The sequence below is a fragment of the Wyeomyia smithii genome, chromosome 2 (assembly GCF_029784165.1).
Source record: "Wyeomyia smithii strain HCP4-BCI-WySm-NY-G18 chromosome 2, ASM2978416v1, whole genome shotgun sequence".
NCBI lineage: Eukaryota > Metazoa > Arthropoda > Insecta > Diptera > Culicidae > Wyeomyia > Wyeomyia smithii.
The window spans coordinates 127,530,398-127,545,844 of NC_073695.1; the positions used below are offsets into that span (position 1 = coordinate 127,530,398).

A 15,447-nucleotide genomic window follows, 5' to 3' on the forward strand; every position below is an offset into this window, starting at 1 on the left:
ATACAGATTAATCTGTACATGTGGCATCCCTGACCACGGCAAACATTGTCCCGTTTGTTGTACTTATACATACCTTCAAAGTGTGTTTTATAATAGCGTTGCAACGAATAATAGGGCTGAGAAGTTTTTTTTGTGAAAAGTACCAAATTTTTATTTTACAGAATAATGGTTTAAACCTGAGCTTGTCAAGGGTGATTCACTTTAAGTCAAGAATAATTTAGTTTTCAATTTTTCTCATCTTATCATCATGTTTCGTTTATATTCGGCCGTCTGTATAGCCGAATATTCGGCCGAATATTGTACAGAGCATGATTAAATGAGAAGAATCAAAAACCAAATTACTCTTGCATTAAATTACCCCTGACAAGTAAAATGAACGAGCGGGGGCCTAGTGTGGTTGGTAACGTCTCCGCCATCCACGCTCGACGCCTGGGTTCGAATCCCACCGCCGACATAGGTGTCGATGGTTGTGAGGTGGCGTGATCCACTCACAACCAACCCAACTGGTCTAGATTCAATTCTAGCCGACACCGGGAGATTTTCTGAGGCGGAAAATCTCTGGGATCACGCCTTCCATCGCATGAGGAAGTAAAGCCGTTGGCGCCGGTCCGTTGATAAACGGGTCGTGAGTTAGGGTCCTGGGTGTGGAGTCGCCTCCCCGGGCGTCGGTGATTGGCCACAACAGTGGCGGAACTAGACCGACGGAAAATAAGCGAGAATAAAAAAAAAAGTAAAATGAAAATTCGGTACTTCCCACAAAAGAACTTTTTTCCAGCCCTAGTATTCGGTGCAACTCTATTTTATAAGGGTGCTCATTATATCCCGTGGGTGCTCATTATGGCCCAGTGGGGTGCTCATTGTGCCCCACATACCGATTGATCGCTAATTTTTGATGCATGATTCTAATTTGTGTTTTCAACCTTATACGATTTTTTTTAATTCGCGAATAGTGTACCTTTAATTATAGAAAGTTAATTTAAGTTTTGCACCAGAGACAATTTAAATTTTTTGTCGTTTTCAATGCTTGAATCAGCAGCCAAGTTAGGGTGCCCCTTACACGATGCGAATTATTGTCAGAAAACAAACTTCGTAGTAAATTAATATCGAATTTCTTTATTCCACCAGATCACCTTGTTTTGACCTGGAAGCGCACTAACTGCTGTCAAAACCCTTCTTTATTCGCTCCATTTTGATCCAGTTCTGACCTGCCGTGCTGCCCGAAGCGCACTGTAAAATTTGCCAGCTTCAACCCGCCACCGCACGTGCTAAGTTCGTAAACAATTTTCTGGCATATCTTTCTTACTTGCGTCTTAAATGGCGATGACGTTTCATTATTCCTCGGCAGTTTTGCCCGCACAGAGTGGAATAAAGAAATTCGCTATAAGTAAATCTAGTTTTCATTGCATATCTTGAGTGTCATTTGGAAACTTTACTTTTTTGTTTAGGTTGTTGTGTTGAACTGCTCTGACTGTTCAATACTTTTGGCTTTCGGACATTTAACTCGACACTAGGAAATACCGACTATTTCCGACTTTTCGAAAAATCGGTATTTCGGTATTCATAAAAAAAGAAACCGGTAAAAAACCGGTATTTTTATTTTTTTCGGATTTATACAAACCAGGGGCGACTCGTGTTTTTTAACCTACTTGTTCAACTACAAAATTCTGAAAATCATAGTTTGGGGGAAGTACAGTTATACCTCGATTATACACACCCTCGATTATACGCACCCTCGATTTTACGTACTTCGATTTTACGCACATTTTACCTCGATTTTACGCACACTTTATTCAAACACATTTTAAATTCGTATGTTTTGTTCAATAAATTATGCGTAATGAAGGGTTATATATTAGACATGGTTCACGAATAAGGGTCCGTCCATGTAGACTGGGAAAACTGCCGAAAACCGGGAGACAGTAACAACCAGACCTCTATTGCGAAACAGCGAACTTTTTCAAGGTTGTATACGTGTCTAACGCGTAAAATTTTTGACGTCGTACGCGCACAATCTCTTTTGGTGTAATTTACTAAAACTTTTATATAAAACGTGTACTGTTACAAGATAAAGGAGCTGGTTTCAATGCCTCCTTAGCATTAGTATGTGGGTAAAAATAAACGTGTGAGTCACAAATATACTCTCTCCTCTCTCTGACACACACACACATACACACATGCGCGCGTGCACACGCTCACACACACACTTATACGCACACATATACGCGAACACATATACCACATACATTCACACATCCACACACATATACGCACATCCACACACATATACGCACATCCACACACATATACGCACATACACACACATACACACGTGCACACGCAAACACACATACACATATATACTCACATACACACACGCCCATTTCATTGTTTTAAGTAATTCCTCACAAGCATTTTGCATATGTTCTGGGAGAGTTTCCCACAGCACATTAAAGAACGTCTATTATTTACGTAACGTAAATAATTACCTTCTTCGACCCCGCTCCTATGTCATTCTCTTTTTTGACCCTAAATTTTGTTTCTATGAGTTGTCGGGATTTTTAACCCCCCTTTCGAACGTTACATACTAATTGGATGACCCCTACATGTTTTCTTGCATATTTCCGATCACGGAAGTTGATTTTGGGCTATCAAAAAATTTAAAAATGTTGATTCGATTTTATGCACAATTCGATTTTACGCACATTTCAAAAACGAGAATGTGCGTAAAATCGAGGTATACCTGTAATGACAATCATGTCCGCGAAAAACGCAAGTCATTCTCACTGTACTATTTAAAATAAAACTAAAAAATTTACATGAATTTTGGTTTTAAATTTATCTTTTGCTCAGCGTCTCAGGTTGCATCTATGGACGTGTCGCTGCATAATTATGGTTTTGCATTCATGAGTACCTATGCTTCATTACGATTCAGATTTTTTTGTAAGATTTGGACCACTGCGACCATTGTTTTGATCTCATGTGGTCTACGATCCAGATACAACACTGGATAAATTCAACAGTGTTTGGAAAACTTCAATGAATGAATCCTGTGAAATGATTACGAAGAACATAATTTCGAAACTCATAGGAACAAAAAAAAAAACTTTCAGATTTTTATTTCAATTTTCTTTCACATTCGCCAAACTGAATAACTTCAAAATTCTTAGAGAAACAATATCTGAAACCATGGGCGCAACTGAGGAAAATTTCTATGGGGGGCTAGTTTTCATACATTTCATTTGAAAAAAGAGAAAAAAAGAGTTAAAATGCGTAAATTTGATAACGCATAAAATAGTGTCGTAAAAGTAGGAAAAAATCACTTCAATCGGGATTGAATCTCCAAAGATGTATTGAATATCTTGACCACAGCGTCAACGCCAACCTCTTTCAGCAACACTGATTCGATATTGAGGAGAGCTAGCTCTTTGGTAAACGGCTGGGCAGTGCGTACCAGCAATACACCCGGACCAACTGGCCAGCTAACATAAAATAGACCCTAGTGTGGTACAAGGCATAATGCCATATCCCTACTTTTACGTAGTACCGACTGGAATAAGAGTAACCAAGGGAAGATCGGTGAACCGGTGGAAACTTGGTCGTATGTTGACAGGGAAGGGGTAGCTGTTCTCCTTGGATAGGGGCGGCTTAAACAGCGACTGATCCGAAGCGGACTGTTGAGTTCAACAATAGCGAATTTATTCCACCAGCTCACCTCGTTTTGTCCTGGAAGCAACCTAACTACTGTCAAAACTCTTCATTATTCGCTCGATATTGGCCCAGTATTGACCTGGCGTGCTGCTCGAAGCGCACAGTAAAATTTGTCAGCTTCAACCCGCCACCGCACGTGCTTAGTTCTTAAACAATAACCCAACACGGCAGCCTCGTCGTGAGACTAGGCATCGCAGCCCTAGTGAAGCATCATGCTAAAATCGAGTCTAGTGCGACGAAGCAAAATGTTGACGATGTATCTGATACGACCGGTAGTCCTCTGCGGAATCGATATAACGACGCTTCTGGCAGAGGACCTTAACACCCTTGGAGTTTCCGAACGCAAGGTGCTACGGACTATCTAGGGTGGAGCAAGACGGACGACGGATGATGGCGACAGTGCATGAGTCATGAACTGCACGCGCTGCTTGAAGAGAACCCTATTGCATACCTGGCGAAAGTCGATAGGTTGCGGTTGGCCGGTCACGTCGTAAGAATGCCGGACGACAACCAGATCGAAAGAGACTTGCGGGTGTTGAGTCTCTGGATCGTCTGGGAAACTGGCGAAACACAGCCCAAATGCTTGATGCTCTGATATGAAGTATGGAATATATTTATATTGAATACAATCATTCTCTGGACAATTCTAGGGGGGCTTAAAACTTTCTAGGGGGGCTTAAGTTTTTAGGAAACTGTTGAGAAGAGTAAATGAATGAAGAAGAAAATAAAATGATGATTAGACAAGAATCCGAAGGAACCGAAGGTAAATACTTCTCTATTTTATTCGATGTTCTTTGAATAGTTCGTCCAAATTTAGTTGAACCCGAGAAAGCATTTTTCTCAGCTAGAAATATTGCTAATTAAATCCGCTATGGTATGTGCGACGAAGCTTTGACCATGCTGTAGCTATTTCAATGTAACTTTTCCAAGGGGCAGTAATTTTTAGGATGAAATTCTTTATTGATTGATTTTTTCATCCTGTAAACACTTTGTTTCAAGAGCAACTTGTCCATAACTAGGTTCAACCTGTGCAATGCACATGGAGATGCCAAACAAGAAATAAATTCCGAATCCAAATTTATATTTATATATTATTTTTTTAGTTTTAGCTTGAAATAGCACAAAACGAATAATGACTAGCGTTTTCTCGGGACCATGATTGTGATGACTGCCTCAAACTAGGATTTTCAGAATTTGTAGTTGAACTAGTTGGTTCGAAACTCACTAGTTGCCCCTGTAAGTATGAGTGTGTAAAGAGATAAGCTGTTTTATTTAGAAAATAAATTTAAATTCAATGTTGCTTCTGTCTAAATGTATTTATTATATATACCGTTATGTGATTTGTAACGCCTACCTAAGTTGGTAGCATTCATTAGCCCTATAATGATTTATGAATATTGTGATAAGTTTTTTTTTTTGCAAGGTTAAGAAAAATACCGAAAATACCGGGTTTTTTCACCTCTCCAATACCGGTATTTCGGTATTGAAAAAAATATCGGTTTTACCGGTTTTTGTTTTACCGGTAAACCACCTTACTCGACACGTGTGTTCCGTATGAAATCAAGAACAGAAGAGAACATATATTTAACATTTGGCCCTGACGACTCTGTTGATATTGGTTTGGTTTTTACTTGCGAAAGTGAAGGAGGGAAATATTTTTGCTTTGGTTTTTACACATAAATTGACAATTGTATATGAGAATTCGCATAGGTGCGAACAGCCTTAAAAATCTCTTATACTTGTGTCAGGGCCATTTGTATTACACGTTTATTAGAGAACACTAGGGACGTTGCGATACCATCGATTCTAACACAGAATCGATCCTTCTACTAGCGATACTTGAATATTTGGTATCGATGTTTTACCAGCGATACTTCATCAATATCGATACACACTGCTCAGTATCGAAAAAAATCAAAACAGCCTAAAGAAGAATGAACGAAACAGAAAATTTGCTGTTTCCTGTGCCATTTTGTTGCATCACAAGCATGCATGCCATCTCATCAGCGATGTTAATTCAACAAAAATTTCTGTAGATTAACCTACGGGAACGATCCTCTTCTACGGTGTTCCGAAGGTCAAATCTACTGAGCCATGCGAGCCGCTTTTTTTGAAAACGGGAGCTTATAAAGGAAAAGCGTAATCGGCCTTCGGTATCTGCAGAAGCTGGTTTTTTCTAGGTTCAGTAAATGAATATGAACGGTTTAATTGAATTAAACGTTTTCATCTTGAGGAATAAATTAAAAAAAAGAATTATGATTTTTATCTATAATGAACTGGTATCGCACAACGATACATGTAGGTATCGATACCTTAGCCTCAATACTATCAGAATATCAGAACATACTTTGGATACAAGAATCGATTCTAAGTATCGATGTTTAATGGCATCGCAACGTCCTTAGCAGAACACTGTAATTGGCAATTGGGCAGAATCGAAATACACTCTTAACATCCCCTTTCAATTGAACAATCCTAGTTGATCACGGAGCATTTTGAATCTTGGTGACGCCAATCATTTGGTCATTGAATCTGCTATTTGTTGTTGTGTACGCACGTACTTGAGCTGCAGCTTACCCTTTTCAACGAACTCTCTTACAAAGAAATACTGAATTTCGACGTGTTTCATCCTTTTCTGTTTTCGAGGCTTCATTGTTAAGGCGATGCACGGTTGGTTGTCTTCAAAAACTTTATTTGGCTCTTCAACCATTTGACCAATTGACCCCAGCAAAATAACAATCCACATCAGCTCACAACTGGCAAGGCAGAGCACCATTAGTTCTGCTTCTGTAGTCGATAGGACTACCGAAGACTGTTTCTTGGTCGCCCATGCTACTGTTGAACCGTATAATTTGATTACAAATCCCGATACTGAGCGACGATCATTAGGGTCGTTGCCCCAATCAGCATCCGTATGGGGGAGCTCCGTAGCCGCAAGGTTATAGAGTCCGCCTTGGTAAGCGAAAGGTCGTGGGTTCGAATCTTAGTAGAATCAGGCCATTTGGTTGCCAAAGGACTTTAGCATGGGTTTATTCTCAGGTTTCCCACCAAGTACCTTTCCTTCAATCTGAATTCTACAGTACCTCTGTTGACTCTCCTTCTAACAAAAATAAGTCCCTGTTATAATTAAATTAGTGTGGGTATAGTATAGTAGAGTAGTAAGTTTGAAACGGAAGGGTAAAACTTACACACAAGCACGGATATAAATGATAGTTGATGTTCACAAGTTGATGTTCAATTGTTTTACGCAGGTAACGTAGAACACGCTTCAAATGTACCCAGTGTTTCTCTGTTGCACAACATTGGATCCCAGCAAAATAATTTACTGCTATGCAAATGTCCGGCCTTGACGTTATCATTAAATACATGAGGCAGCCCACCAGTTCTTTGCATGGCTTACTGGTGAACTTCCTAGAATCCTTCGAGAGTTTCAAGTGTGGCTCCTTTGGAAATAGCAGATGGTTTGCATTCATTCATTCCGAACCGCTCGAGAACACTCTTAATGTATGTCTTCTCATCGATGTTCATCGATCCCTCATTTCGGCGGCGTTGTATGGTTAGACCGAGAAAGCACTTGACTTCTTGAAGATCTCGCATCTCAAACTCCGCCGATAGTTTTCGCTTCAAATCGACGATCACTTGTTTCGCGTTCCCGATGATAAGCATATCGTCAACATGAATTAGTACATGCGTTGTCATGCCATCCATCGTCTACAAACTATACAGGCAGAAATCATGTTCGCTTCGTTTGAACTTAAGATCAATCATAAATTCATGAAATCGCTGATTCCATTTCCGCGAGGCCTGCTCCAAACCGTAAATTGCCTTATTCAGCCGACAAACTAACGATCCACTCTGCTCAAAGCCAGACGGCTAGCGCATGAACACTTTTTCATCCAAAGCTCCGTTCAGAAACGCACACTTAACGTCCATTTGGTAAATATCCCAATCAGCTTGAGTAGCAAGAGACAGCAAAATACGCAAAGTGTACTGGCGAACAGGTTTCTGAATAGTCAAAACCTTGACGTTGGGAGAAGCCGCGAGCAACAAGTGTGGCTTTGTATCGTTCGATTTCACCCTCACTATTTCTCTTCACTTTGAAAACCCATTTGTTATCAACCACTCGTCTCTCTTCAGGTAACTCAATCATTCTCCACGTTTGATTTTTCTCCAATGAATCCAGCTCATTCTCGGTTGCTTTCTTCCACATATGCCAATCACTATGTTGTTTTAATGTTTCGACGTCTGATGGTAGATCTTCTAGAAACTCTTCAGCTCTTCGGCTTCTAGGCACGTCACTCTCCTCAGATGGTTCTCTACTTGCTTCTTCAAACTGCATATCTTCTGAATCCGATTCTTTGACAGCACTTTCCAGCTCCACCGTATCCTCTGTAGCAGTTACGGGACAGTACTCAACCAGAACTTTTTCACTATGTATTTGATTCACATTTTGTGTCTTGCATTGACGCAAACTTGCCTTCATCCAAAATCACGTCACGGGCAACGCAGATTTTCTTCCCGTTCCAGCAACGATAACCATTCGGAGCGTATCCTACAAAGACTACTTTTTCACTTTTGGAATCTAATTTATTTTGCAACACCTTTGAAACATGCACGTAACAAACGCTTCCGAACACACGAAGTTTTTCAACATCCAGTTTCCGCCCGTTCCATGCTTCGTAAGGTGTTATGTCACCATCAATCGCAACACTGGGGCTTCTATTCAAAACATACATCGCGGTATACACTGCTGCACTGCGCCCCACATGTTTTTCGGTAAACGACATGCTTTTTCCACTATAGTACGATTTAGTCTCACTAACACTGCATCTTAAGATTCTGGCATGGTTAACATAAGATGAAAAATCACGTCTTCTTCATCCATTTTAGCGCCAGCACCTTTGATTTCATGATCGAAACGCAAAAAATGGTCTTGCATCTTTTCGTTATCGTTGAATCGCATCGAAAGCAGGCGTCGCTTTAGCAGAGAACGATTGGTTATGCTTTCTCGCTCTAAAACGTGATGCAATCCATTCCATATTCGCTTTGGGCTCTCTATATTACTCCGTTCAAACAATCAGTGTTACTCAGTTTTTGACGTTTAGCATAGAAATATAAAACAAAGTAGATGTTACTCAGTTTAGGGTAAAATTGAAGGAGCGTGTAACATAAGCTAAACTGAAAATGACTTGTTGAAGCTAAATTCTAATATTCTTTGGCGATTTTATCTTTACCTAACGAAATCATTCCAGTTTCACTTTAAAGCACTGGCAAGTGCGCGTCGTGAAGAATCTTCACATTTGAATGGAAGTGACACATTGAAATCGATTTGCTTTAACTTGCTCACACTAAATTTCCGTATGAACAAAGAGAAAGTGCAATCAAATATTCGCTGAGTAGCGAATTGACTAGCAAAGAATCGACGAAACATTAGACAAAGCAAATATTTACTTTTCTGTTTAGCAAATACAACCGCGAACATATTTTAGCAAATAATTGAAGCAAATATTTGCTTTATGTAATACCCACTTAAGTCTTCAGTACTTCGGTTGTGCTGATGATAAAGGGTGATTTTTTAAGAATTTGGTTTTTTTTACAAAACGCATAGAAATTACAAAACTGTATGAAATCTTTATTCGAGCCGATAAATTGGTTTATGCCATTTACTTCTTAAATATACAGGTCGGACTCGATTAAACACAGTCTTTGAAAAATTTTCACTATATATAATCGAATCCTGTATATAATCGAATCAGAATTTTTTTTTTATTTTGCATAAATATTTTGCTGTTTTTGAATAAATAAGAAGGATTTTTTTGAATAACCCCCTTAAAGTCGCAAAAAACCTTTCTTACAAAAATATATGTATATATAATTGAATCAGAAAAAAATTTTTTTGTTTATTTTGCATACATCTTTTGTTGTTTTTAAATAAATAAGTAGAATTTTTTTGACTCACACCCTTAAAGTCACAAAAAACCTTTCTTACAAAAATATATGTATGTATAGATTTCGTAGTTATTCTTTATGTTATTGCAGTCAGCCATGGCAAGAACACTACACCATGCTGCACTGGTGCCACTTTTGCATAGAAACACTACACGGCGTGTATTGCAACTTGCACTGCGTGATGTGTATTGGGTAGATAGTAGATTAGTTAGATTAGCGACTTGCGTATTGGGTAGATAGTAGATTAGCTAAAAACATTACCTTTATTTTATTTAAATTTTTGCTCACCAGTATTGATTTCAACTTTATAAAAAAAAGGAATTGAAAAGAGTCAATCTCTATCACCTCAACCTTAACATTGAAATAGTAATATTAGGGTCCATTCAAATTTAACGTGACATAAATATTGGACTTCCGGAAAACCCTCACAACTTTGTGTAGCATGTTTCCAATACTCAGCACACCAGGCATAAAAAATTTCCTCAGCCCTGCTTGCGTTATGTAACATTTGAACGGACTTTTATGAATCAATAAGGAAGCGCTTATTTAGAACGTAACGCAAGAATAATTATTGTTGATCTCCTTTCCCCCTCTGCCATGCTTTTTGTTTAAATTGTCCGTATGGGTTCCCTGGGCTTGGTGGTTGAGCTCCTATCTCGGGTTCTTATAGCTTTACGGAATCCTAAGATGGAGCCAGCTGTATGAGAGTTTTGACAGCCCGAGAGCGTGTTCCCGGGTGGCGGATGGGAGCTAAGGGAGATGATGAGAGTCAGATACCTATGTTGTAGTCTTTCCTACTCTGATCTCGGCAATCTCCTATGTGATCAATATCAATTAACACTAAAGAATTTTTCTCACACGTGGACCAGACCACTTAGTGGAAGCTCTTTTCTTGTCTATATCCATGAATGCATTACAGTCCCACATGATACTTCTTTAATTATTAGATAAAATGAACTAATGCTTTTACTTTTTTCCTGGCAGTGTGACTCTTATGCATTTATGGATGGACTGTAGTTAAACGTGAACTTAAATTCTTCACTTTTTACTGTTAGTTCCATGTGCAAAGTTGTATTGTTGTATGTAGTATTATTTAGTAAACGTGTACGTGGTTTCTTTATAGACTACATCGTTTATATATACATTCTTTTTCTCTTTCCCTTTTTGTTTTTTTTTATATTTAACTTTCACGATTTTATTCCGAGCTTCATAATGAAACTTCGAGTTTAGATGTCTAGATATGTGTTGAATTCACCAACACAGCGAAATTTGATCAAGGAACCACAGTTCTTCGTTTTCAAAGCTACGTATTATTTTATCATGTTTTTTTTTGTTTATTGATTAGCATATGTTGATAACAATAATAATATTATGTTCTGTTTTTATTTTTATTATTGTTATTATTGTTACGATTATTATTGGTTTTATCATTATTTTTATTATTATCGTCTTATCATCATTATTTTTCAGCATAGTAAACTCAACAAACAAACAGATGCACATACATTTACACACACACGCACTCACACTTACACACACTTATTAACATTCAGAGATCCTTGCCATTCCTTATCCTTCGGCAGTTAATTGACTAGTTATAACTCAGGGGTCTTGCCAAGATGCTACCCCAACAAGACAGTATTTTTGCAACTTGCCCAGGGTTATTCTAGTTAATTACACAGATTTTAATTGACCAGCTGGTTACTGAGGCTGTGATGCCAATCCTCTTATCACTGGTATAGCATGAATGGTGCCTCATCACACCAGTGACCCGGCCCTTGGCCCCCTTCTATACCACACAAATACAAATACAAATACAAAATTTTCCGTATGGGTTGCAACACTTTGGCAACCCAACACTCTTTCCCGTTTCCTGAGCGTTACATAATTTGTAAACGTTCCCTGGCGATATTTCTGTTTTGGATCAGCTTTACTTTACTTGAAACATTATGGCTCAAAAATCAACGTTTTGGGTCAAAAAATGTTGCGTTGCGTCATATTGGACTGAAGGGAACGTCCATTAATTACGTACCGTAAATAAAAACTATTTTCGATCCCCTCTTTCCTCTAGGTAACGCTATTTGTATAGATCTTCAAATTTTTTAGTATTGATTGCGACGTTTTGTGAGATATTTACCTCCCCCTAAGCGTTACGTATTTTTGGACGATCCCTATACGACATTGCTGCTTTAGGTAAGTTATATTTAAAATTGACAAAAAAAATTTTTTTTTATGATTCGATTATATACAATTTTATATAATCTAATCATATATAATTAAGTCATCATATAATCTAGTCTGTATATAATCGAGTCCGACCTGTAATTTCATTCAAATGTTGGCCACGGCTACGTTTTAAATGGTCCATACGAAAAGTCCATTTTGGGTCACCTTTTCGAGCGGCTGGTATCTCGCGAATAACGCGTGTAATGTTGTCTTCCAAGGCTGGAATTGTTGTTGGCTTATCCGCATAGACGAGAGACTTAACGTAGCACCACAAAAAATAATCTAGCGGTGTTAAATCGCATGACCTAGGCGGCCAATTCTCCGGTCCATTTCGTGAGATGAATTGCTCACCGAACTCATTCCGCAATATGTCCATTGATTCGCGCGATGTGTGGCACGTTGCTCCGTCTTGCTGAAACCTCATGTCAACAAGACCCAGCTCTTCCATTTCCGGCAATAAAATCAGAAATCATCGCGCGATAGCGAGCGCCATTGACCGTAACGTTGCGATTTTGATCATCTTTGAAGAAGTACGGACCAATGATGCCTCTCCAGCGTGTAAACCGCACCAAACCGTGCATTTTTCTGGGTGCATTGGCGATTTTTGTATTGCCTCTGGTTGCTCTTCGATCCAAATGCGGCAATTTTGCTTATTAACATACCCATTTAACCAGAAATGAGCTTTGTCACTGAACACAATTTTTCGGTAAAAAAGTGGATTTTAAACATTTTTCACAGAGGACGAATTTTGGTAATAGAATTCGATTCATTGTAAGCGTTGTTCAGGCGTTAATCTGTTCATGGTGAAATGGCAAACCAAACTGAGTACATTAGACTTTGACAGCTGTCAGAATTCCCGCGTGAACTGTCAAATCTGAATACACGAAAAACCAAATAGCAAAAAAAAATCACCCTTTATAATATGAGAAACGATTTCACACGTGTTACAATAATTATACGACTGACATTGTTTGCCAGATCCCGGTACTACCACTAACGGGCTACTGTTTGAGTAAATATTACTTTGAACAGATTGGTAAATTGCAAGATGATGCCTGTCGCTTCTGTAGCTTAGATTATTTTTTTTCGACTTTGTGGGTTATATTAACAATAGGACAAATAACAAATGACTCCTTTCGAGCTCAAAGCAAAACTGGCAGTGTGTAAAGTGCTCGAAAGTAGCAAAAATCTGGACCACCGCTGAAGATGCCCTAAGGCAGCAAGTAAATTTGCGTGATTGAAAATAAAATATCATCTTTTTGAGATTCACCAATTGTACAGTTACCGCTAAATAAAAAAAAAATCAAGAGACTATATACTTATATATCTTGTTGAAGTACAAAACAGCCCTACGTCAAAATAGATTGCTAAAATATAATTATGCATACTTAGGGCTTTTCGATCTAGATCGAGAGGACGTTGGCGATGATCTAGAACTCGAATGATTCTTAACTTTTTGTCTTAGTTGAACTGTTTTGTCTTCTTCATCATTTCCCCATAAATCATATTTCGAAAGGTCCTCATTATCGTCATCTTCATCATCATCGTCGTCATCGTCATCATTATCGTTGCTGGTTGATTTTTTGTACGACCTTTCAAACAAAGCTTCTCGATGATTGGTAGTTGTATGTTCTGAAATTGTGTTTCTTTTTTTTCTGCGTCCAAATTCGTCATATTCATCATCGGATTCTTCGTGTTTTTTATATTCCACCACTCCACGATCATTATAACCTCCACCATATCCTGTAATGAAGACAATATAATAAAATGCGATATCGCTGCTCTAGCCACATATTAGGCAACATGTTTTCAAACAAATACTAGAAATAAGGAAAATTATTTTCTCTTGTTTAGAGACAAATAAATTTATTTATGAATTTAAATGGCACCATCAAAAGTGCTGCTCTTACTTTATCTTATGTCGAATTCGTTTTTACGTCAGGACTATCCCGTCCCGGACTACGCTTTCCAGCTGAAAAAAAAAAAAAAACACTGTCCGAGCAGTTGCAATGGTGTGCGTTATACCAGAGGTAACTGTCACTTTTGTTTTGGTCATTTTCGCCATTGTCTTTTATCGCATTTGTGCAACTGTACGAAAAATTTGCCAATTTACTGAAAAATGACAAAATAACAAAATAAAATAAATAAAATTCAACCTGATGTTTGACACGCGAAGAACGATAATCAAAGCAAACCGATTTCGACACATTTTTTTTTGACTTTGACACATACGTGTGAATGTGTTGGTGTCTTCAAAACTGCACTCTGTTTCTTGGGCGGACTGTCCGGGACAGAAAAAGGGTAGTCCGGGATTGTCCGGAAAATGAAAAAAAAAAAAACAGTGATAGGACAAAGTGTAGTCCGCGGGGTAGCTACACCGCAAAAACGAAAATTTGAAAATTGCTCAATAAGTGTTTTCGATTCCAGGTCGCAACGCTCACTGCGATCGAATTCTTTCCATTGGTTGAATCTCGGTAGAGTAACATGAAGAATCTTTCACGCTTTGGCCGTTACCATTAAGCATCTGGCAAAGTTTAAGTTGAAACAGTTTACGAGTGTTGAATTTATTAGTATCTACTAATGCGTAACAATTTAAAGTGGTTTGATGAAAGTGTCTCTTCAGAGATACACTCAGTTTTTTTACTAGGTGTTTTTCTACTTGGCTTTTCGAATTAACGGGTTTTTCACGCGGATTTTTAAATCGAACGATTTTTTAATTAACGCGTCTTTCCACGAGGTACATACCAACGCGTAAAAAAACTAAAAAAACTTATTTACTTAATGTACAGTAAAGAGTTTTATATTATGGGTATTCATGTCGAGCACGTATACAAATACCCAGTCGTGAAGATACTCACCTCCATTAACGAGTAATGGAAGATACACAGTTTACGGCTGGGTATTTGAATACGAGCTCGATGTGAAGACCCCTATTGTATTTCAAAGGGTAAATCACATATTACGCGTATATTTGCTCATACATCGACGAATAGAATGGCTAAGTCAAATTTGTGCCGAGAAAAGGTGTCCTGATTTCTAACTTCGACCAGATGGTATCCCTATTCGGGAGCTATGTAAGAGATCAATAACGGTACTTGCCACATCTTTACAATCAGTTTTTAATTGATGAAAACGTGTTAATTCGATTCAATTTATTGCTTCCTTCCGACTTTTCTTCCTTCTTTGAATTAAGTCGTACATAGCTAAAGGGTGGAACGACAAAAAAGTGCTAAGACAAAATAACGTTTGGTTTAGAGGATGTTTATCCCTAATTTAAAAATGATTGGTTTTTTTTCTTCATGAAGTTCATACATTACACTATCAAAAAAATTGGTTGGTTCTTCTACGGAGAAAAACGTATGCTCGGGCCTTCATTTTCAAATACAGTCGAATCCCTCTAAAACGACACTTTTTATAGCGACAAATCTCGCTATAGCGACATTCTCAATAGTTTCTTCTGTTTTATACTAAAATTCTTCGTTTTATTGTGACATTTCGCTATCACGACCTTCCTCTATAACGGCATACCAAAACTAATACTTGTCATTCTTTATTGCGACAATA

General features: G+C 38.3%; 1 protein-coding gene across 2 annotated transcripts in view; it reads right to left on the reverse strand.

Annotated features, from left to right (window-relative positions):
• LOC129720837 (zinc finger Ran-binding domain-containing protein 2) overlaps nucleotides 1-15,447 on the reverse strand; it is an 89,807-nt gene that overhangs the window by 65,945 nt on the left and 8,415 nt on the right. Inside the window, exon 4 of one of the 2 annotated variants that reach the window (XM_055672650.1) lies at nucleotides 13,272-13,626. The exons of the other annotated variant lie outside the window; for it this stretch is intronic. Within the exon in view, the coding sequence (XP_055528625.1) occupies nucleotides 13,272-13,626 (355 nt within the window). The remainder of the gene's footprint in view (nucleotides 1-13,271; nucleotides 13,627-15,447) is intronic. 2 annotated transcript variants of the gene reach the window in all.